Below are 23,278 nucleotides of genomic sequence, written 5' to 3'. Positions count from 1 at the left end.
GCAATAATGCAATTTCTTTGTGGAGTCCAGTTATGATGAATATCATGAAATTTGGTCAAATGTAAACATAATGATGCCTATAACTCCTTATGTAGATATAATATAGTATTAAATGGAATACTTGACTGTGGCGTTTAAGGGGGTTGGGGTGGGAGGCTGTCTGTTGTGTGTGTGTGAGTTGGAGGAAACTGAGTTGCCATACACTGACTGACAGCTCCTGGTCCTGTGGCAGAATAGGAGGAAATACCCTTGACAGATCAGCAAGCTGCAGCAGGGAAGAGGCCTGACCTCAACCCTTGGTCTTAAAGGAGCGAAAGAAAGAGTGAGTACTTTCTGTTCCATATCATAATCTATGGTTGTCTCCAAATGCCTCTGTGATGAGTCCCCTCACCACATAGATGCTTTATTTATCCAAGTGAAGACATTCTCTTAACATTCTTTAAATGATTACAGGATGGCTATAGCATGTCATACATATGTCATATGTAAAAAAAAAACATTTAAAAAGATCTTAAAAATCTTTAGTTGCTTTTTAAACAACATAAACATTATGTACAGAACTCACTCAAGCTGCACAAATGAGTTTCAATAAGGAAAATACATTGCTTTCTCAAGTGCTACATTGACTATAACTGGCGTTTATTGTCCACTGAATGAACTGTATATGATGTATGTCCATTTCAACAATCTCACACAATGATTCTCCCAATAAATGATGGAAAAAGAGTTCAATGCATGGTCCAGATCCCCACAGACCCAGTGTACTACATCTGTAGCTTATATTGTAGGTTCCATTTCCTCTTGAGTAATCCAGCATGTCCTGAGATATGAATACTTACAGAATCTAGAGTCACAGCTCATGAGAGTGTCCTTTCACAGTCTGTTCTCTATAGCCATGTGGTCTTGGTTGAGGGTCTCTTTGAATGATGGAACCTGGCCGCAGGGGAGTGACAGTAGCGCAAAGCTCGATGAGCTTCCCTTGGGTTATGAACCCTTCTTGGGTCTGGGGGGACTGGTAGTCAGGCCTCTTCAGCTGTAGCATCTATTCCAGCATAAGTGAAGTTCTCGAAGAGAGCCATGTTGACATAGGCCTGGATGGAAGATGAGAATTGGAGGTTGGTTGATGGCTACATGCAGACGGAACTTCTATGTGTCTGCTACTGCCACACCTTTTCTATTTCAAATAAATGCTGTTATATTTAACTTTCTGTTCATCAAAGAATCCTGAAAAATCATGTTTTGTGGTTTCCACAAAAATATTAAGCAGTTTTCAATATTGAAATTAGTATTATTTCTGAAGCATCATGTGACACTGAAGACTGGAGTAATGGCTGTTCAGCTTTGCCATCACAGGAAGTAATTGTAATTTAAACTATATTAAAATAGAGAACAGCTCTTTTGAATTGTAATCATATTTAACAATATTACTATTTTAACTGTATTTCTGATCAAATCAAACTGAAACCACCTAGCAACCACCTATAACCACACAGCAGTTCCTCTGGTAACCACCCACAAAGCCTCCACATGGTGTTCTGAGTTTTACATATGCAAGCATCAGTATGTTTTTTTTCCCTACCTTCCGTGCCTCTTGCATCCTATTGAGCTGAACAGATATTTGTGAAAATGGTGGTCGCTCGTAGGGTCTGTCTCGCCAACACTGCCTCATAAGTTCATACCTGCATGGATAATTATATATCAGTGATTATAATTCCAATAATTAATACGACTGCAGTCAATCAGTATGGAAAGTGACTACAAGAACACATGAACGTCTGTGCTTACACTTCATCATCACAGTTCCTGGGCTGCTCCATTCTGTAGCCCTGAGGAAGCTTCTCATAGAGCTCAGCACAGGTCATCCCACAGTATGGTGTCCCACCTTGAAGAGAACAGATTAATAGCATTCATCTGGCTGAAGCATCTTTATAATGTAGTAGACAACAAGCTATTTAACTCAACTTACCTAAACTTACTATTTCCCACAGAAGAACTCCAAAAGACCACCTGAAAAACCAAGGCAGATATTTTAATTAGAAAATAACCAGGTTTAAGAAGAAAAAGATCTGTAGAAAAAGTCAATGCTTATGACTACATTGTTTGCCATGTACACAAGCCACATTCTTGTGTTTAGAAACAGCTTTCAAGGCTGCATTTATTTGATGAAAAATACATTAAAAACAGTAATATTGTAAAATATTATTATAATTATTTCAATACGATTTCTGTTTTAATATATTTTAGTATTTGATATATTTATATTTAGAAACAGCCGAAAAGTATTCAATTTATTTGAGAGAAAAAAAAAAAGTATTGATCCCATATGGTAGTGTAATTATTAGAGCAGTTATGGGGGGTGGTCTGTAATTAAACATGCTGGTAAGAAAAGTAAAAGTAATCCACTACTACTGTAGATAACTACAGTATATGTTTCAGCTAGCACTGATGTGTGACTGTGACAATCACTCCATGCTTTGAAGGAAATCAGTAACAGGCTGAGGGAGAAAACTATGTTTGTATCTCATGCTGGTCATATTGTTTTCAAAATCTTCAGTGCGCAGTGTTCTTTAGTGGGTAAAAAAAGGTTATTTTGACAGAGGACTGTGGTCTTGTGGAACTTGCTACTCTAAATTTGAGCTTCCTGGTTGGGGTTATCAGTTCCTTCCTGCTTATTTATCAGTTGTCCATTAAAAATTTGGAAGGATGAAGACATGTTGTTTTGGATTGAAATTTAGGGATGCCGTAGCACTTTGTCTTTTCAAATATTTAATCAACAATGAATTCCTTTGTCACATTTTTCTTAGAAAATAAAGTGTCAGGCAATAACATTTAAAGTTCAGTTAATAAGCATGAGATGTTCAAGGCAATGTTCATATGTGTAAAAAAACACAATTTATAGGATGTACTTACACATCACTCTTTGTGGTGTAGACACTGTAGTTTAGTGACTCGATAGCCATCCATCGCACAGGCAGTCTTCCCTGAGACAGAGAGAGAGCAACATTCAAGAAGTTTTATGAGTAATATAGATACACTATGGACTCAACAGGCTGAGTAAGTAAAAGGAAATTAGTTTTATCATCTCATAGCTAACAGATATGGTCCTCACCATGGTCTTTTTCACATACAACTCCTCGCCACGTGAGAGGCCAAAATCGGCGATTTTAGCAACTAGGCTTTCTCCCACGAGTACATTTCTGGCTGCCAAATCTCTGTGAATGAACTGTTTATACACAAACAAGATAACCAGACATGAAGTTAGGCCATGTAGTAGTAATATTAATGTGGCACAAAATCTACAATGGCCTAGTTCTACTGAACAATACATACAAAAATATAAATAAAATAAAATATTTAATAGTAATTAATAATTTCAAAAATTATTGACATTTAAGACTAATATTTAAGCAAACTGCATGGAAGGGAATATACCATCCAAAAATGTGCTGAAAATGTGAAAATCAGCTGTTTACAACCCTCTACGCACATCTTGGCAATATAATTGCCATTGGCTAGTAAAGTTTTTAGTTTAGTCGCCAGACTGATATTCTATTTTACATGGGTACACGCACACACACACATACATATATACACACATATATACATATAAATATATATACACATACACACACACACACACACACACACATAGGGAATGAGACACTGGGGTCTTTTAGGGGTCACTATGGGGAATGCCTCGATGTGACCCGAGTCTGAAGCAAACATAGAAAACAACAATAACACACATTGGCCAGCGACAGCCTATGACGTCACTACATGTGTGACCACAGTATAAAGAGGCACCAGGAGAACACGTCATCCGCTTCTTCATCTGAAGCTTGCGTCCGAAGCATAGCAAGGAAACTAGAGGACTCGTTGTCTCGTTCTTTACTCAGGGAACCATGATTACATATGTAACCTGAGATGTTCCCTTTCAAGGGTACTTTAAACTGTGCCCTCAGGGGTCGCAATGGAGAATGGTATACCCATGCCACCATGCTGAAGGGAGTGCATGCCAAACCACAGATGAGCGCTGAGTAATGTATCAAATCTTCAAGGGAGTTACCCATGGGATGGTTAGATGGCGGTCAGTGACATTATTCCCTACAGCCAAAGGCCTAAGCTACATAGCCCATAAACTTGCCTGTTAGGGCCAGTAGTCCTGGGCCCGGGGTAGAGCTTAAAGGCTTGGTTTCAGGAAGAGATTGCTTTAAAGAGATATGACCAAGCTTCTAGAATCGTAACTAGGTCTTGGCCTGTCACCCAGGGGGCTACCGCTTGCTCTGCATGAGCTTGCTGAAGGAACTGTCTCAACAGACCCCTAGTAGAAACACCCTGTCAAAGTAGGTATCATTGAGGATACATAGGAAGAGTGGTGCCCAAGGTGGAACAGGGGCCTGACCGACTCAAAGAAAGGTCACAAAGCTGCAGCGCATAACCCCTACCACAAAGGATTTGATGTGCGAACTTACCAAAGCATAGTTTATATAAAACACAGACACTTTGCGTGCTCACTTACCATAACATGGATTTTAAAGATACATTTTACCAGACAGACCTAGAGACTTTATGTGACCGTGGCACTCTGAGGGAGCCGTCCATATCATATACAGAGCGCACATAGATGGAAATGGCACATCCCATAGAACAATTCGTGAGGAGTCGCCAACTCATATTAGACCTTGGCTAACAATACTCATATTCTGGTTAGCAGTAAGTTATCTAGCTGAAGGAGCATAACACCCAGCTGTCAGCTGAGAGGTGGCTCGACCTACAGCATGTTCATAGAAATCCTGAAGGATTCTTGAATCCTTTCAAGAAGTGAAGCCCAAAGAAGCCTTGAGTCCGGACCATCAGTAAGGTGGTTACTTTGTAACCATTTTGTCATACTGGTAGTGAAATCATATGCTGTCGCCGGCCATCGTGTTGTTGTTGTTGTTTTTTTAATGTACGCTTCAGACACGGGTCACATCGAGGCATTCCCCATAGCAACCCCTAGAGGATGCAGTTCAAAGTTCCCTTGAAGGGAACAGGCATATCTTCTGTTTTTTCTTAAAAGCTGAATAATTCCAAATGAACTTTGTTATTTTGACAGGAAAATACAATGAAGAATATGGTTTACATATTTATCGATTTAGAAGAATATGGCTTACATACTTATCGATTTAGTGTACGGTTTGTACAACTCTCGCTCTCTTTCTTTGCATGTGTGAGAAACAGTGGTCTCAGCAAAGCACTTTCATTGCAAAGATCCAATGGTGAGCAAATGATGTAATGCTAAATTTATGAAGATGAAGAACCAAGCTCATCTACATTATGGATGGCCCAAGGGTGAGTATATTTTAGGTAAATTATCATTTTTGAGTGAACTATTCCCTTAATTTTGCCCATCCACATATGGATTCTTAAATATTACCTCCATAATCTGAAAAACAAAAAACAAAACAAAAATATATATACCTGTTTGTCACTTAGGTAATGCATGCCAGTTGCTACATCAGCAGCAAACTGCAAGAGCTGCTGGGAGGTGAGTGTGGAGGCAGTTCCATGCTCTTTGGCAAAGGCAGGATCAGTCTCTAGGACACGACTCTTTCTTAGGAAGTCCAAAAGGTTTCCGTAAGGTGCAAATTCAATTGCTATGTAAAGGTAACCTGTGGATAACATTACCTGTTACATGTCAGCACTATTTAATAGAGAGAAGTTCATATGGCATCTGTGCCAAATAAAGTACTTAGACAAAACTGATATGAAGCCTTAATAACATTACTATGTCAAACACTTGTAGTCCTCTAGTCTGGTGCACTCACCTCTGTTTTCACAGGCACCGATTAGATTAATTATGTTTGGATGCTGTCCCAATTTACACAGCACTTCTAATTCACCAGCAAAGTCTCGATGGTCATTCTCTGAGGAGAACTCTGCAGGTTCACACAATGGACACACAAAATCACACGCATGTAATTCAGACCTTGGCTAACAATGCTCTGTTGGCTTGTGTTCTTACCCTTGAGCATTTTAATTGCAGCACTCATTTTTATACCATCTTTTTTGACCATAGCTTTGAGGACCTGACCAAAGTTCCCTTCTCCAATGACATCCTCAAACTTAATGTCCTCCCATTCCAGTATGGGATAGGTGAGGGGCTCTGTAGAAGGTTTCGGTCGCCGGGTCAGTGTGAGAGTTCCTGAGTTGAACTGTAAGATTGTCTCTTCTCCCTGAGAATGAGAGTTTATTTATGTATTTATTCTTGATATATTGATAAAGTAGATGCAACTATCCCACTATGTTGAATCATTAAAATATAAAGTTTATGACCACACATTATTTTTTGCTGCCACTGTACATATGCAAACATAAGAGTAGAAATAAAGTGTCTGCTCACCGATACAGACTGATAGGTGAATGTACGTTTTCGTTTAAAGACAGATTTATGAATGTAGAAGAGAATCAAAAGGGCCAGAAGGATGGTCACACAGGTCACAGCCACTGACCCAACTACAGCCCAAAGAAGCTGATGATCCTCAGCCATTGGTCGTCCAACTTGCTGAGTGGTGGGAATATAGCTTGACAATCCTTGTTAATATAAAAACAGCAAGTGCCTTTTTAAAAGTGCATTTTAGAATAGCTTTTAACTTCATATTTTGGCTTTATTTTTTATTTTTACTCGTTTATTCTCTCTTGTCACTTACCGTCTCCACGTGTCCTGGCTTGTACAAACTTACTCCAATCCCCTGGCACCTTGGAGAAAGCCCTCACCCTGAACTGGTATAATGTGCTCCCATTGAGGGATGTCACATCCTTCATGGTTTTGTTGCCATCGTCTGTGTCCACCCAAGAGTGAAAGCTGCTCTGACCCACTGCCTGGTATTCAATACTGTATTTCACAATGCCTCCATTGGGGTCCTCAGGTGGATGCCAGTGAAGCCTGACTGCATTGATGGACAGAGCATCTGCCTGGACGTTCCTTGGAGAAGAAGGACCTGGAGAGAGATCATACGTAATTTTGCCACTTCAGTTTCATTTCACACTCTGAAACACTTGGGAGTTATTAGTTTCCACCACATCCTGTCTAACATTCATGCCCTATTTTATAGTCAGTCACCTACTTGCGCCTACTTGGGGACATGAAAAATTTCTTTTTACCCTTCTTATAGATGTGAATATGGTGGGGCTTTGAAGGGGGCCCATGGCTGCCACAGTTTATCAGCCTGACGACCACTTGGTAGTCCCTGGTATACTCCAGATTGTAGAGCTTGATGGAGAGCACATTAAGCAAGGTGGTTTCCTCTTGCAGCTTCTCTCCATGTGGTCCAATGAGCTGTATTAAAAAGCCAGTGGCTTCTCGGGACGTACCAATCAGGGACCACCTGATGGTGGCATTACGGCCCTCCAGTGAGCAGGCATTAATCTCCGGCCTGGCCGTGGGCTCTAGTGGCACACAATACGCAATCAGAAAAAAATACTAACTAAATTCAACACATTACTAAATACTATGATAGTATATAAATAACACTAAAATAACATTGGTTAGACAACAGGGGTAAGATGACAACCTCAGAAGTGGGAGAGTGGTATGTTATTGATAATGTTTTAATTATTTAATAAATATTATAATGCCTCTTATTAGATTTAGGTTTATGATGTATTTTACATGCATCAAATGCACTGGTGCAAGTTTACTGAAGGGGTCTTATTGCCACAGCTAGGGGGCTTCTTAACCCAGTAATGTGGCAAATTTGTACACCCTATACATAGTCATTGTTAAACTCTAAATATGTTCTTAAATGAGGCATTTGGCCCAATCTTTCCCTACAACCAATTCTTAGTTCTAGGAGAATTGATTCTCACCTGGGCAGTCAGTCTCCATGATTGCCTCTGGACCCAACGGACCTTCTCCTCCATCCCCTGGGCGAGTGAGTTGTACACGGACATGGTATCTGGTTGAGGGCTTCAGGTTCGATAATGTGATTTGATCGCTGCCATACACTTCATTTGAAAAAAAAAAAAGATTATAAATTGTATTATTTTTATTACATATATTTATATGATTCTACATGTCAGAATGAACACTAGTAATTCCTAAAACAAGAAGTGATTTTGACAGAGTTACCTATAATGGAGGACCAGGAGTCTTCTGTATCCACTGACTTGTAAAGCAGCTTAGTGGAAATAATGGGACTATCACCCGCATAAGTGTCCACTGGCTTTACAACCAGTTGTTTGCTGCTCCTCGACAGCAGTTTAGGAGCAGTGGTTGGGTAGGGTGGCTCTAGTTCACAACAAAGTGCAAGTTTAAGGGTCTTTCAGCTTAAAAAAAGAACATTGTTAGTGTGAATCAATTTTAAACTGAATCTCACCTTTCACAGTTAAGGTAAACTTGAAGGAATCCTGCCCACCATTGGTGGAGACTCGACATTCCCACAAACCATTATGCTCCGCAGACAGCCTTGGGATCTCAAAGTGAGCTGTGCTTTTTTTGGAGTCCATGGTAGTGTGGGATGCCTGAGAAATCAACAGCAGACAATCATAAAGATAGTAGCCACATTAGAAAGACACAACACATTAGGCACAACATTACTACTTTGTAACTTTTCATTTTATAAGCATTCCTTTTTTCCAACTTCAACTTCTCCTTAAGATTCTTATGACCCTTTCACCTTAAGAACGGTGCTTTCCAGCTTGCGTAGCTCAATACTCATGTGGCTAGGCAGTGGATGGCCTGTTGCAGAACATGTGATCTTGTAGCTGGAGTTCAAGTTTCCCTCCAGGTTACTGGCCATGTCCAAAATCTCTGGTGCACGATCTGAAAGAAGGATAAGGTTAGACAAACGGCGCCAAGAGGAATAAACGTCAGATTTTTTTGAGTAGATGGAAAAGTAATTTTGAAGCCTGACCTGATTTCTCACAGTATTGCCCTCTCCAGCCTGTAGGACATTGGCAGCCACTGAATCGACTGCATTTGCCTCTGTTCTTGCAGTTGCAACTTAAAAGACAGTCAGCGCCGTACATTCCTTCAGGACAGGCTATGAAAATAACGTTGGAAATCCTGTTTTTATTGTATATTTCAACAATTAAGCATGACAACAAGCATTTTAGAAGGATTCAGTAAGTCATTATGTTTTAGTGTCTGAGCTCTGACCTCATGAAATTTATGTGAGTGTTTTTTTCTTCCACAAGTGTGTCTTCATACATCACAACTGCAACATTATTTCTCGAAATGGAGACTTTTTATCTTACAATTACTATCTTATTTCTTGTAATTCTTACTGTTGCACATTATCTTGCTTTATATCGCATTGCAACATTATTTATCTTAGTTGTGCCGACTATTTTTCAGAAATGTGACTTCCACACATCTTTTCACAGTTGCAACCTTCTGTTCTTATAATTGCAGCTTTGTATTTCACAATGTGACAATATATCACACAATTCGACTTTATATCACTCCGTTTCAGCTTTATTTCTCATAATTGTGGCTATTTCCTGTATTTGCAATTTTGTATTTCACAATGTTACAGTGTGAATTCTTTTTTTTTTGTGTGTTATTTTAAACTTTATCTCACAATTACACGTTTTATTTACTCTGAGGTGGAAACTGGCTTTCACAAAGTCTAAAACAAATGGACAGAGCAGCAAGAAATGCTTATCTTGGTCAGATTATTGGAAGCTGATTTTTTACTGACACATCCCAGCAGCACCTGTTTAAACTTTCATTTAGAACTGAATCCTTTCTGCTGGCTCCAGATGATACTCTGCATGAAGGGAACGGTTCTTATATACAAGGATCTTAAGTTAAACTCACGTTTACGACAGCGATCTCCATGCCAGCCGCTGGCACAAGAACAGCCGTAGGGATCCGAGAGACAGAAACTCAAGCCCTGGCATCCATTCTCCGACTTACAGGATTCCTGGCAGTTCCTACCAAACATCCCTTCTCGACAGGCTGCAAGACCAAAAACAGAAAAAAAATGATTTGTGTGTTTAAGTTCTTAAATGAATAGTCTCTACAGATGCAAATGATCAGTTTCATATAAATGGTTTCCATTTACCTGTCTCACAGCGCATTCCCATAAACCCCGGTGGGCAAACACAATCTCCAACTTTGTCATGGCACACGCCTCCATTCAAGCACTCGGGACAATCTTTGTCACAGTCGGAGCCCCATTTATTCTTTGGACATGCTAGAACATACACAGGTAACAAAAATCAAGCACTAGAATAGAGAATCCAAAGTTTTGAATATGTTTAAAAAGAGTTATATGACACTGATTATCTTACCACGAACGATGAGGCGGATCCAGCCACTATAAAGAGCACTTTCTCCAACATAGTTGACACTGTAAATCCCTGCATTGTTTTCATCAACTTTCATCAGATCTAGAACTGCTGTGCTGTTCTGGACATCAGCAATAGGAGTCATGTAGAAGTAGTTACCTAAAGCAAATCAGAATTTTCTTGCTTGTAAATTGCTCATTCATTTACTGATCTTTTGCGCCTTCATTTACTGATCATCTTGTTGGAAACATCCCGCTGGATCTTCTTTGTTTTTCTGCATCTCATTTTTGATTTTTTTATGTATACAATTTATAAATCGTAAATCGCTGTACTAATATGCATAAAATGATGCATACATGCTCTTTACACATGAATCTTGCTTAATAGTAAAGAATAAGATTAAAGCTATACTGACCATTGAATTTCCAAGTAATGTCTCGTCTTTCTGTCCCAACAACGTCCATGATTAGTTTCACTTCGTCTCCTTTACTGGCCATCAGAGTGACACTCACTGGCTTGAAGTGACCTTAAAACACATAATAATAATAATCTGGTTCAGGTGTGTTTGATTAGGTTTGGAGCTGAACTCAGTGTCCTGCAGGGTTCAGGACCTATGCTTTCACTCAGAAATGACAATTCAGTCATTATTTACTCACCCTCATGTCATTTCAAACTTGTATGACTTTCTTTCTTCTAAAGAAAACAAAACAGAGAGTTTTAAAAAATGTCTCAAGGGTAATTTTTATTTTATTTATTTAGGGTAATTTCAAAGACAGTCAGTGGGATGCAATGTTGTTTTGGAACCCACTGACTCTTATTCTCACTCTCTCAGAAACAAGTGAAACATTCTTCAAACTATCTTCTTTAGTGTTTTTTTTTTTTTTATCACACAGGTTTGTAACAACATGATGGTTAGTAAATTATAACAGTTTCATTTACACATTTTTTGGGTGAACTTTAAGTTATGTTTATTTTGTGTTGTACTTTTGCTGTAGTTGTTGATGAGAGTAACACTGCCAGGTTGGTCAGAGCCCCTTTTTGAGTGACAGTAGAAAATCCCACTGTGGTCAAAGCCTGTAAATCCAGTAGCCACCACTTCTTTAGTCTGTGGTCTCCGCACATCAAAATGTGGCGAATCTGCACGGAGCACAATGCTGTTGTCCTTTGTGATGCTCAGCTGAATCCCGTCTGTGTCACGCTCTCCAGAAATGCAGGAGAGACGGAAATGATGAGCAGATGTGGCCCTGTTAGAGGTCATGGTGAGATCCATGACTGCATCTGAGAGAGGAACCATTTCATACATATTAATGCAATGCAATTTACTAAAACAATTGCAAAACTATTGGAAAACAATTAATTAGAAAGTTATTAAATTAATAGTATCATCTCTTAAGTGTGAAACGTTGAACCTCTAGAACTTAGTACAGTTTTCTGTTTATTAATATAAAGATAAAAAAATACCAACAACAATGGAGGCACCATAGAGGAACATCCACATTCCTGCTTTCACACATTTCCCCTGGCTTTCTGCCACTATGTGGCCTTCTCAACACAAGAACAATATCAGGAAACAGAGAATCTAAAGCCATCATTCCACCATGAATACCATTAGATCCCATGTGCGAAATAATGAAAACATGTAGAGGAGCCCGGGGCTAGTTGTCACACTTTTTTACTCCAGTGAAGTCAGTATCTATATAGGCACATGCCATAAAGTGTTGGGTACAGAAAAAAAAAAAAAAACTTTTTCTCTGTTGTTGTCCGATTTAGAACACATATTGATCTGCTATTAAGGCTGTTGATATATGTTGCTAAATTTGCCAAAGGTGAACCTGTACTGGCCAATAATTAAAGACAATAATTAAAAATTGTAATAACTTACCCGGATATTACAAAAATAAATAAAAAAATAAATACAATTAAAAAAATCTAACAAATTACCGATTGAAAACTGTTTGAAAACAGTTCAAACTCTCAGTTAAATTTACCTATTATGCTCATTGTAAGGAGTGTTTTAAAAGCGAATTGTGAGCAAGAATTGTCAAATAGCTATCATTCTAATATATAAAGACCAAAATACTGTATAGAATATTTGAAAACCGACATACAAATGACTTTTTATGCGACAACTAGCCACGGCTTCCCATAACGATTTTACTTTCCCAATCAATCAATACATATTTTGAATACTTTTTGGTATAACAACTGCTTACCAGATATGTCGACGACCCACAAGAGGCAGATTAAATGCAGCATGACTGTAGTCATATGTTCACTCTCAGATAATAATCCGTTAGAAATGAATTTGTCATTCCAGTGGGATTTTCCAGCTCGCCAGCCGTCGCCGCGCGTAAGTGCGCATTTCTACGATCATTGTGAATGCACGCGCACTGATTCACCCTGCGCGTGGAAATCTGTGCTGTTGACACGGAGAAAACTCAACTCTTCTGCTTACTCCACACTCATACTTTGGGTGGGAAAGGAAGGAAGAGGCGTTGGGAATTGGAGAGAGGGAGAGAGAGAGATCGAACTGTTTGTCCAACAAGTATTTTCACTGAATTTCACTTACACAAAACTGGCTGTGTCTGATGACTTAAGGTCAGTTCATCAAGATCAGGGATGTTCTTTAATTATATCACTGCAAAGCGTTTACTTCTAAATTGTTATTTAAAGGAGTCATATGATGCGAGGCCCCGGTCCCATATGCAAAATAAATAAATAAATAAAGTTTGCAGCTTTTTGCTTTGTGACTACAAAGTGCCTACTTTCAATTTTATCAAGATACATAGAAAATAAGTTTTTTAACGCTCATTAATTTGTTGTGAGATAATTCGCCAGTAGTGAATCCTCAATGTTTCATGAAATCGATCATTCAGAGTTTCAAAAAAGTCAACAAGTCTACGTTTTTTTGAGAATATAGGTGGAATTTTCACATTAACTTCAGACGATATAATATAATAAAATATAGAATTTTTTCTTATACTACGAAAATACTATTATTCCTGATACTATAATTTTTGAGTCAGTGTCACAAAGATCTCAACGCCATCTCCTCAGGATGCACCGTTAAGAGAGAAATGTCTCTTTACGGATTACATTATGAATTAGTTTTTGTCTTAGATTTGAATTATTTGGTTTTAAATTAGTAATTCAAAGCATTCTATAAATATGTTAATCGTGTCTATGAGGCCAGTATTCGGATGCACATCCTGTTTGTTTACCAAGTGTTTTTTTTTTTATTATTATTATTTTTTTTATCCGATTTTATTTTAGGCAAGTTGTGTAGATTTGAGAAGGCTAAATTGATCAAACATATGCTTCATTGCGCTTCCTGCATCTGGCCGCTGGGTCGTTCCTTTGAATAAATAAATAAATCAAATAAAAAACTTGAATGTAACAAACATAAAATGTAGATAACAATTTCCTTCAAATCAAGCAATACACTTTTTTTAAATTACCATGAACAACAAAATGCAAAATTACAAAGACAAAATATAGACTGAATAAGAAAATTGCATATGCATATAAAAACTGAAGCACCATTATCTATTTTATTGCATTTTCATTTTATTCAGAACTGTGATTTCTTGTTACAGTGCCATTACCTAACTAAAGTTGCACTTATATTATATTATATTATATTATATCATATTATATTATATTATATTATATTATATTATATTATATTATATTATATTATATTATATTATATTATTGAAAGGTAATTATCCTACATGGTTCCTGATTTTTAAGTGCGCATATAGCTAACACACACACACACACACACACACAAACACACACACACACACACACACACACACACACACACACACACACACACACACACACACACACACACACACACACACACACACACACACACACACACATATACATATTTAAAACTAAGGAAGGAAAGTGTGCCCAAAATACTGTTTCATGTCAGCATGCTCAGAGGTTAAATGCAGACTGATTTACTAAGTCAGGTGATCTCACATTATGTGAATATTCAGATGTTTCCTGTCAACTGTTCTTTTTAAGGCTGCTAATGATGCACTGGTACAGTCTGGATTCTTAGTCTTTTAATATCCCCATCACTCAAGGCATCAAACTGTCATAAAGAACAGAGACCACTGTAATATCAGAGAATACTGTAATGTCATATTTGCCTATGTGTGAACAAGCTCCACGGTACTGCAGGCATTTTGTATCTACTTACACCAGTCATAGCCAGGAAACAATAACCAATCCCTGACTTTGTTTTGTCTAAATGCTCAGTCATCTCTTGTTTAATTGCAGAGGAAAAGCCCACCGCCGCACGTCTACCGACACATTAACACTGTCTTTGCACATTTCACTAATTTGTAGATGGATGGTTGTTTTCTGTCTGTTTCTTGATAACATCACATAATCAAAGCTGACTCAGACTGACATTGTTCTGACTTTCCTGTTTTCCAATGCAAGAGCAGTACAGATAAAAAGTCATTTCTTTTTTGCACACAGATAATAAAACAGAGTTTAGTTGTACAAAATATTTTCAATATGCATTGTTCAACAAGAATCCTCAAATGGAAGCATAGCTTAATAATAATAAAAATAATATTTCTAGGGCACAGAATCAGCATATTAGAATGATATCTGAATGATCATGTGACACTGGAGGCTGGAGTAACGGCAGCTTTGCCATCACATGAATAAATTACAGTTTAAACAATAATATAAAAAGCAGTTATTTTAAAATTGTAATTATATTTAACAATATACTTTTTGTTTGTTTTCAAATAAATGCAACTTTTTCAGCATAAGAGACTTCTTTCAAAATTCTTAAACACACCATCCCCACATGTTTTGTAGAAATATGCAAGATAACTGTTGCTCCAAATGTATAAATTCAATATAGACCCCCAGATACAGTAAATACATTTTTATATAGTATGACAGTTGCATGCACAGATCAGTTTTTTCTTATTATGTTATACATTTTAATATGCTATGAATAAAAGAACAATATGCAAAAATATGATTTTCATTGTTGCTTTTGTCCTTTCTTTATATGTGTCTTGGCTAGAACGTGTGTTTTGGAGTATATGGGTATTTGTGTATATACAAAAAAATAATAAAACAACCAGACTGATAAAGCATTGGATGATAAAGTGTTTGGATGAGGAAGCCGCATGGGAAAGTAGTAGACACTGAGTCAACATATTCTGTGGATGCATGGAGCCAGGGTGGGAAAAACACTCACAAGAACAAGGTACTTAGAGAGACTACCGCCGCACTCCCCCCAGACTGCCGCCTATTGTCTCAGTCGCCTTTTGTAGTCCTACAGTAATTGCTTTGTCTCCTATATTTATTATGAAAATGATGATGAATTCCAATTATTTTTTCTTGTCGGCAGTCAAAGACTCAAGGCCTATTCCTCCATCATTCAAGAGACAAAACAGACACTGTTGGCCAGTACACATGTAAAGGAAATCAAAAGGCATTGTGTAACTTAAGTGTTTATTCTTTGAAAAATGCATTAAATTGACCAAAATTGACAGTAAAGACTCTTACATTGTTTAAGCAAGATACATTGTGGGAATCTCATACAGAAGCATGATTAAACCTTAAATACAACTATAATTGCTGTTGACGAGGGAGGGGACAACTGTGAGTGTTATTAGATGCATTGTGTCTATGTGAGAAAGTTTGTATTAAATTCCCATTTCCAGCCATTGTGACGAGAGCTGGCAGGCCTCCACACGCACTGAATGTGAATGTGTGAGAGTGTGAGCTGGCCATGCAGAAGCCAGTCTCATGGGCACGCAGCCCGGTTGAGGAAGCTCACCATGGGACCCATACATCTATAGGTGCTCCATTATACCCTTAGGTCACTGCCGGAATTTCTCTTGTGATAGCGGGGCTAAAATTATGGCACCAGCCGTAAAACCTCTCCTTGAAAATCTGTCATCTCTTCCCACACATCTTGAAATTATGCTTGTTGAAAACTCATACAATTTCGCCATCAGCCCAATGGAACAATCATATAAAAATTTCCAGCTGGCATGGATGTCCATATCCGTGAAACAATAAACACGGCGGTTTGAGGGAAAAGAAGATGTCTTTGTGTTTTTACCAAGTCAGCCAGATGTAGAGTGAAAGAGATAAGAGGATCTTCAACAGATAGGGTCAAGGATAGGAGACCTGAAATAGGAGGATGTGGAGAGTGTAAGTACAAGAGAACGAGAGAGAGAGTAAAAAACAAAGGACAAAGGAAGGGAAAAAGAGGTGAGAGGGCACATCCGCTCCTCAGCTTTTGTCTCAAGAGTGTGCATGTGCAGCCTGAGACATCTACACCCTGCCCACTCTTAAACTCTCAATTCATATTTCCTTTCCTTCTACACAAATGATGCAAACGTCTTTGTTTAAAATGTATGCAAATAATATAAATACATATATTAACACAAATACACACACACACACACACACATATATATATATATATTGTATATATACTGGTCAGGCATAACATTATGGCCACTGACTGGTGAAGTGTATAATACTGATTGAATCTTCATCATGGTACCTATTAGTGTGTTGAGGTGGGGGGTCGTATTAGGCAGCAAGTGAACATTTTGTCCTCAAGGTTGATGTGTTAGAAGCAGAAAAAATGGGCAAGCATATGGATTTGAGCGAGTTTGACAATGGCCAAATTGTGATAGCTAGTTTATAGCTAGATTATTGGGTCAGAGCATCTCCAAAACTGCAGCTTTTGTGGGGTGTTCCCAGTCTGCAGTGGTCAGTTTCTATCAAAAGTGGTCCAAGGAAGTAACAGTGGTGAACTGGCGACCGAGTCATGGGCCCCAAGGCTCATTGATGCATGTGGGGAGTGAAGGCTGGCCCATGTTGTTCAATCCAACAGACGAGGTGTCAGAATACACATTGCATCACAGTTTGTTGCGTCCATGCTGACCCCTGTCATCTACGTGGCTGTTACTTTGACACATACCACCTACCTAAGCATTGTTGCAGACCATGTACACCCTTTCATGGAAATGGTATTCCCTGGGGCCTGTGGCCATTTGTACTTAAACCATGAATTTATACTCATAATTCAGCTCGTTATGTCTATGGCTGTTCATTAACAGTATTGGTTACATGGTTAGCATTGTGGTTTTGAAATGTTAATAGGACCTTATCTGAACAATAACCATCAGTCTAGCCTCTCACTTTAGTGTTGACTCAGTGTGGTAGTACAGTGGAAATCCATGTTCCGTACACAGCAGGGCGTCTTGCCATGGGTCCCCATCTGTGAGCATTTCCAGTTCCATTCAGATCCATGTATAACATAGGATGGAGAGGCCGCGTGGCTCATTGAGGGGTCATTACACAGACTGAATTTGAAGAGCATGATGGAGAGGATGAATGAAAGCAGTGGTGCTTCGTACAGATCTGCTGCTGTTAGATCTGTTACATGACTCGTTTATGACTATGAATAAATGAATTATTTAGACTGATGCTGGCACACGCTTAAAGCTAAAGATCAAAGAGAAAATGTGATGCTATTATGTTAAACATCAGCAAATGGATATGACCCCAGCTGAAAATTATGTCAGTGTACAAGTTGTGATTTTGGAAATGTTTGGGTGATAGGTGAACACATCTGACCCATTTTCCTCAATCAGCCAAGAATGCTGTGTCATTCTTTCAGATCAAATGTAAGGAAGTACTAATCATAACAGGACTCAGTATTGTAGTTTTGTAGAGACCCCTGTATGACTTTATCATTTGACAATTTTCAATGTTATTATATGTGGTTTATGGGGACTCTCCATAGGCGTAATGGGTTTTATTCTGTACAAACTGTATTTTCTATTGCCCTACCCCAACCCTACACCTAAACGTAACCCTCACAGGAAACTTTGTGTATTTTTGGATTTTCAAAATAACTAATTCTGTATGATTTATAAGCGTTTTGAATTACGGGGACACTAAAAATGTCCTCATAAACCAACTCCTCATTGTAATACCTGTGTCATACCCATGTCATTACACAAATTTGTGTCCTCGTTAACCACATAAACAAGCTTACACACACACACACACACACACACACACACACACACACACACACACATATTCTATGGCCCTACACCAACCCTACACCTAACCCTCACAGGGAACTTTGTGCATTTTTACTTTGTCAAAAAAAAAAAAAAAAAAACTCATTCTGTATGATTTATAAGCGTTTTGAAAAATTGGGACATGGGTCACCCTATCCTTGCAATACCTGTGTCATACCCATGTAATTATACAGTTGTGTCTGATATGTCACAAAAACAAGAGCACACACACACACACACACACATATATATATACATATATATGCATGTGATGTCTGAAATGACTAATTTATCTGTCTGTCTGTCAGTCCATTCATCAATCTTTTTATTATTATTTTTATTTTATTTTTTGCCATTTTTGTCATTTTCTGCAAGGACCACAGTCTGCACTTCAGACATGAACTCAGGTCACCCTGAGTGTAGCTTTTACATTTAATTTGAATAATTATCTTGAATATTTACTTAAATGTTTACACAACAACAAAACAAAAACATGAAAAGAATTAACATGAAAATAACTAAAATTAGTCATTGCTCTGTGGTGCAATTTTTGTGTAATATACATTACACAATATAACAAAAAAAAAAAATGTATGGTTCTTTTGTAATTCTGATTGAACCCAACACCACTTACGCAAAGCATGTGCTCTACCATTGAGCTATATCTCCAACTGAAGGTATGCTTTCCCTCTTGTGTATTTACAAGTACTTTTTATTCAAGATAAATAATATATTTATTCCAACATTTATGTATGCACACAAGGTTCAAAGGTCTATAAAAAAGGGTACATTTTTGTTTAAAGATTCATCATTAATTGGAGATGCTGTGGATCTAATCCAGGATCTCATACATAAAAAGCACATGTTCTAACACTGAGTTACATCCCAATTATAAACTTTTTTGCTTTTGAAGGTTTACAAATTAGGGTAAAATGTCTCAAACAGGTAACACTTTTAGAGTTATATGTTAAATTGTAGTTGTTAGCTCAGTATTATGCATTCACCATGTAAACTTTTTGCATAAGTAATAATATATTAGATTGTTGATAAGTTGGCAATATATACAGTATATATATATATTAAATTAAATTTATGCATTTAGCAGACACTTTTATCCAAAGCGACTTACAGTGCATTCAGGCTATCAATTTTTACCTATCATGTGTTCCCATATATATACAGTATGTTTATTTATATAGCACATTTCGTACAATAGTAATTCAAAGTTTACTTAAAAGAAAGTAAAATAAAAACTTTGGAAATTATTTAAAAATGTACTTATTTAAAATGAATTTAAAACAGTTAGAAATAGAAAATGATTTTATATAAAATACAGCAAATATGTAAAATACAGTGCAATCAGTTGGGACAACTCACAGTGCTCATTCAATAAATGCACAGCTAAACAGATGAGTTTTAAGTCTAGATTTAAATGTGACTACTGTTTTAGCACATCTGATCTCTACTGGAAGCTGATTCCAACTGTGGGCAGCATAATATCTAAAGGTGCACTCCCCTTGTTTTGTATGAACCCTTGGTATTTCTAACTGACTCGATCCTAATGATCTGAGTGGTCTGTTAGATTTATAGTCAGTGAACATATCTGCAATATATTTTGGTCCTAGGTCATTGAATGATTTATAAACAAGTAAAAATACTTTAAAATCAAATAATCCTAAATGTAACTGGAAGCCAGTGTAAGGACCTGAGGACTGGTGTGATATGCTCAGATTTTCTGGTTTTAGTCAGAATCCCAGTATGTCCTTGTTTAACTGAAGAAAGTTCTTGCACATCCAAATATTAATTTCATCAATGCATTGGCAGAGGGATTCAATGAGGCTGTAGTCATTTGGAGATAAGGCTAGGTAAATATGGGTATCCTCAGCATAGCTGTGATAGGCATTTGGGTTCCTTCTCATTATTTGACCTAGTGGAAGCATATACAGGCTAAACAAGAGCGGTGCAAGAATTGAGCCTTGTGGGACTCCACATGTCATGGACGTCCACTTAAACTTATGCTCTCCTACACTAATATAATAAACTCTCTCTTCTAAGTATGACCTGAAACATTTGAGTACCATCCCAGAAAGCCCGACCCAGTTTTCCAGTCTCTCTAGAAGTATGTTATGATCGACAGTGTCAAACGCAGCACTGAGATCTAGCAATACCAGCACCGATATTTTGCCAGAGTCACAATTTAAGCAAATATAATTTATTATCTTAATGAGTGCTGTCTCTGTGCTATGATGCAAAAACCCGATTGAAAATTGTCCAGGTATCCATTTGAGTTTAAGTATTTATTCAGCTGATTAAAATCTACATTTTCTATAATTTTGCCTATACAAAGAAGATTATATATTTTTCTATAATTTCTCAAAATGGTGTTATCAAGATTGCTCTTTATCAGGAGGGGCTTAACAACTGCTGTTTTCAGGGAGTTTGGAAATGTCCCAGAAAGAAGTGAGGCATTGACCACTTCTAAGAGATCTACTTCTAAACAGTTAAGCACACTTTTGAAAAAGGATGTGGGAAGTGTGTCAAGACAACAGGTTGACAATTTCAGGTGCTGCACTAGTCTTCCAAAATTTTGCTATCAATTGCTTCAAAAATAGACAAAGTGTCTTTTTGATATTGCGGCCGAATCTGTCTGACCTCTGTATTACTTGAGGATGTGCTAATCACCTTCTTGATATTGATGATCTTCTCAGAAAAGAAGGAAGCAAACTCATTGCATTTGCGGTCTGAGAGAATTTCACTGGGAATCTGACTTGAGGGGTTTGTCAGTCTCACAACAGTGGCAAAAAGACTGCGAGTGTTGTTTAAGTTACTGTTTATAAGGTTTGAGAAGAAAGTTTGTCTAGCTGTGGCTAGTTTCACATTAAAAACATGAAGGCTTTCTTTATAGATGCTTTAGTCAGTGAATTTCAAGTTTCGTCTTCCGCCACATCCGCTCAGCTTTTCTGCATTGTTTTTTCAAAGTCTTAACTGCTGTAGATCTTCTCCAAACCGATTTGTGTCCGTTTGTTTTCTTACTGACTATTATTGGAGTAATATCATCAAAAACATTCCCAACTTTTGAGTTGAAGGAATCAAGGAAAATATCAACAGAGTCTGCAGAAATGCTTGGTGTTAAGATATAGCCTCCATAAATAGTACACTAGTGTTCTTGTTGATGCATCTTCTTCTGACAGAGACAGATCTAGATTCAGTGGGTGCATAGATCAATATATCAAAGAAAATACAAAAGTGATCAGATAGTGCTACGTCCTTAGTAACAATGGATGAAATGTTTAGACCCCTACTGATGATTAGATCCAGAGTGTGTCCACCTTTGTGTGTGGGTCCATGCACATGCTGAATCAGGTCAAAAGTGTTTAGAACCGTTATCATTTCTTTTGTAGTTTTGTTTTCTGCATTGTCTGTGTGAATATCAAAATCCCCTGCAACAGCAAAACAGTCAAACTCTAAGGAAATCATTGATAACATTTCTGTGACCTCTTCAACAAACGCTGGAGAGTATTTTGGGGGCCTGTAAATAATAATAAACAGAATGCGTGGAGCACCTTTCAGCACAATCCCTAGACATTTAAAAGACAAGTACTGACCAAATGCCACTTGCTTGCATTGATAGACCTCTTTAAATACAGCAGCTATGCCTCCACCTCTCCTAACAGTCCTGCAGACACTCATGAAATTAAAGTTAGGAGGGGCTGCTTCTTTAAGAATTGTTGCACTGCCGCTGTCTTCTAACCATGTTTCGTTAAGAAACATAAAATCCAGATTGTTTGTGGATATAAAGTCATTGATTAGAAATGATATATTTTTCAGTGAGTGAATATTTAAAAATGCTAACTTGATGGCAGTGCTTTGCGTCTTTACATCAATCTTATTTTGTATGTATATATTTATATATATGTATATATATTAGTTTTCATGAGCACTGTTAATGATACATAAAATGTAGTCTTCCCATGCAGGCATAAAATTATACAATGAAAAATGTAAGAATTGTACACGAGAGCGTGCTTAGCAGTAGTCACTGGAGACTCCTTGGCAGGAAGCAGTGCTGCGGGAGCTGATATGTGACCAGGAAACTGGCAGGAATCAAACAGCAAGCAAGAAACAGGAAGAACTGCTGGTCTCCTGTCTGAGTGTTTGCTCAGTCCACCACCCGGTTCCCATGAGAACCACGAGAAAACAGCTAGAGTAATGACCACTTGCCTCTGAACCAGCACGCACTAGGTCTGAACCAGAACTCACAAATGTATTTTTGAGTTCCTGCTGGTACAGTGGTGAGCATGCAGACCTAAACACATCTGCACAATGGTTCTTAGTGACATTCCAAAGGCTGCTAAGATTACAGAATCAGTCATGAGAGTCCAAATGGTGATTTTAATGAATAAACTGTATTGATAGCTGCTGCACACAATGCTGCCATCAGTTTTATGTTTGAATGTAAGTTTGACACAGGTATTTCAAAACTGCACAAAGTAATAATCACAGTGGTGGTATGCATAACTTAGAAAGTCCCCTGTTGTTCTGCATGAAGTTTCATTCCCAGAAATGGTTATTGCAAGGAACTTTCACTGACAATAGAAGCGTTGTTGGATTACACTTGTATTTAAGTTGGAAGATTTTGAAACACATTTTTCTGTCTAAGAGCAACAGTTCCTTCTCATATCTTATTATTTGCTGAACCCCTATAATGTTTTTAAATTGATAAGGTCTTTCTTACACAGAGATTCATTGGCACTGTATTTTAGAATAAATCATTCATTTCGTAAGTGTTGTTGGGAGAGATACTCAAAAAATAGCTAAGTAAGCAACAAACTACCATCCTACATGCTACTAGAAACTTTTTTCATGTGTCATATCTTAATAACAGTAAGCTGTTATTT

The 23,278-nt window shown here is 37.7% G+C and overlaps 1 protein-coding gene across 1 annotated transcript; it reads right to left on the bottom strand.

Moving 5' to 3' along the window:
* Positions 1-353: 353 nt before the first annotated feature.
* Positions 354-12,749, bottom strand: LOC113050506 (tyrosine-protein kinase receptor Tie-1-like). The gene is made up of 23 exons (XM_026213514.1): positions 12,489-12,749; positions 11,260-11,553; positions 10,691-10,801; positions 10,279-10,434; positions 10,050-10,181; positions 9,803-9,943; positions 8,895-9,023; positions 8,658-8,803; positions 8,358-8,502; positions 8,111-8,269; positions 7,849-7,986; positions 7,144-7,428; positions 6,690-6,980; positions 6,383-6,573; positions 6,005-6,215; positions 5,808-5,918; positions 5,461-5,651; positions 3,110-3,223; positions 2,911-2,981; positions 1,967-2,007; positions 1,786-1,882; positions 1,580-1,679; positions 354-1,091 (listed from the first exon to the last, which is right to left on the bottom strand). Exons 1-23 carry the CDS (start codon positions 12,541-12,543, stop codon positions 1,020-1,022), a joined length of 3,381 nt encoding a protein of 1,126 aa, XP_026069299.1. The 5' UTR covers positions 12,544-12,749; the 3' UTR covers positions 354-1,019.
* Positions 12,750-23,278: the final 10,529 nt, after the last annotated feature.

Source organism: Carassius auratus, chromosome 31 (genome assembly GCF_003368295.1).
Source record: "Carassius auratus strain Wakin chromosome 31, ASM336829v1, whole genome shotgun sequence".
NCBI lineage: Eukaryota > Metazoa > Chordata > Actinopteri > Cypriniformes > Cyprinidae > Carassius > Carassius auratus.
Note: the sequence above shows the minus strand (reverse complement) of the source record. Positions and strands in the feature narration are given on the sequence as shown.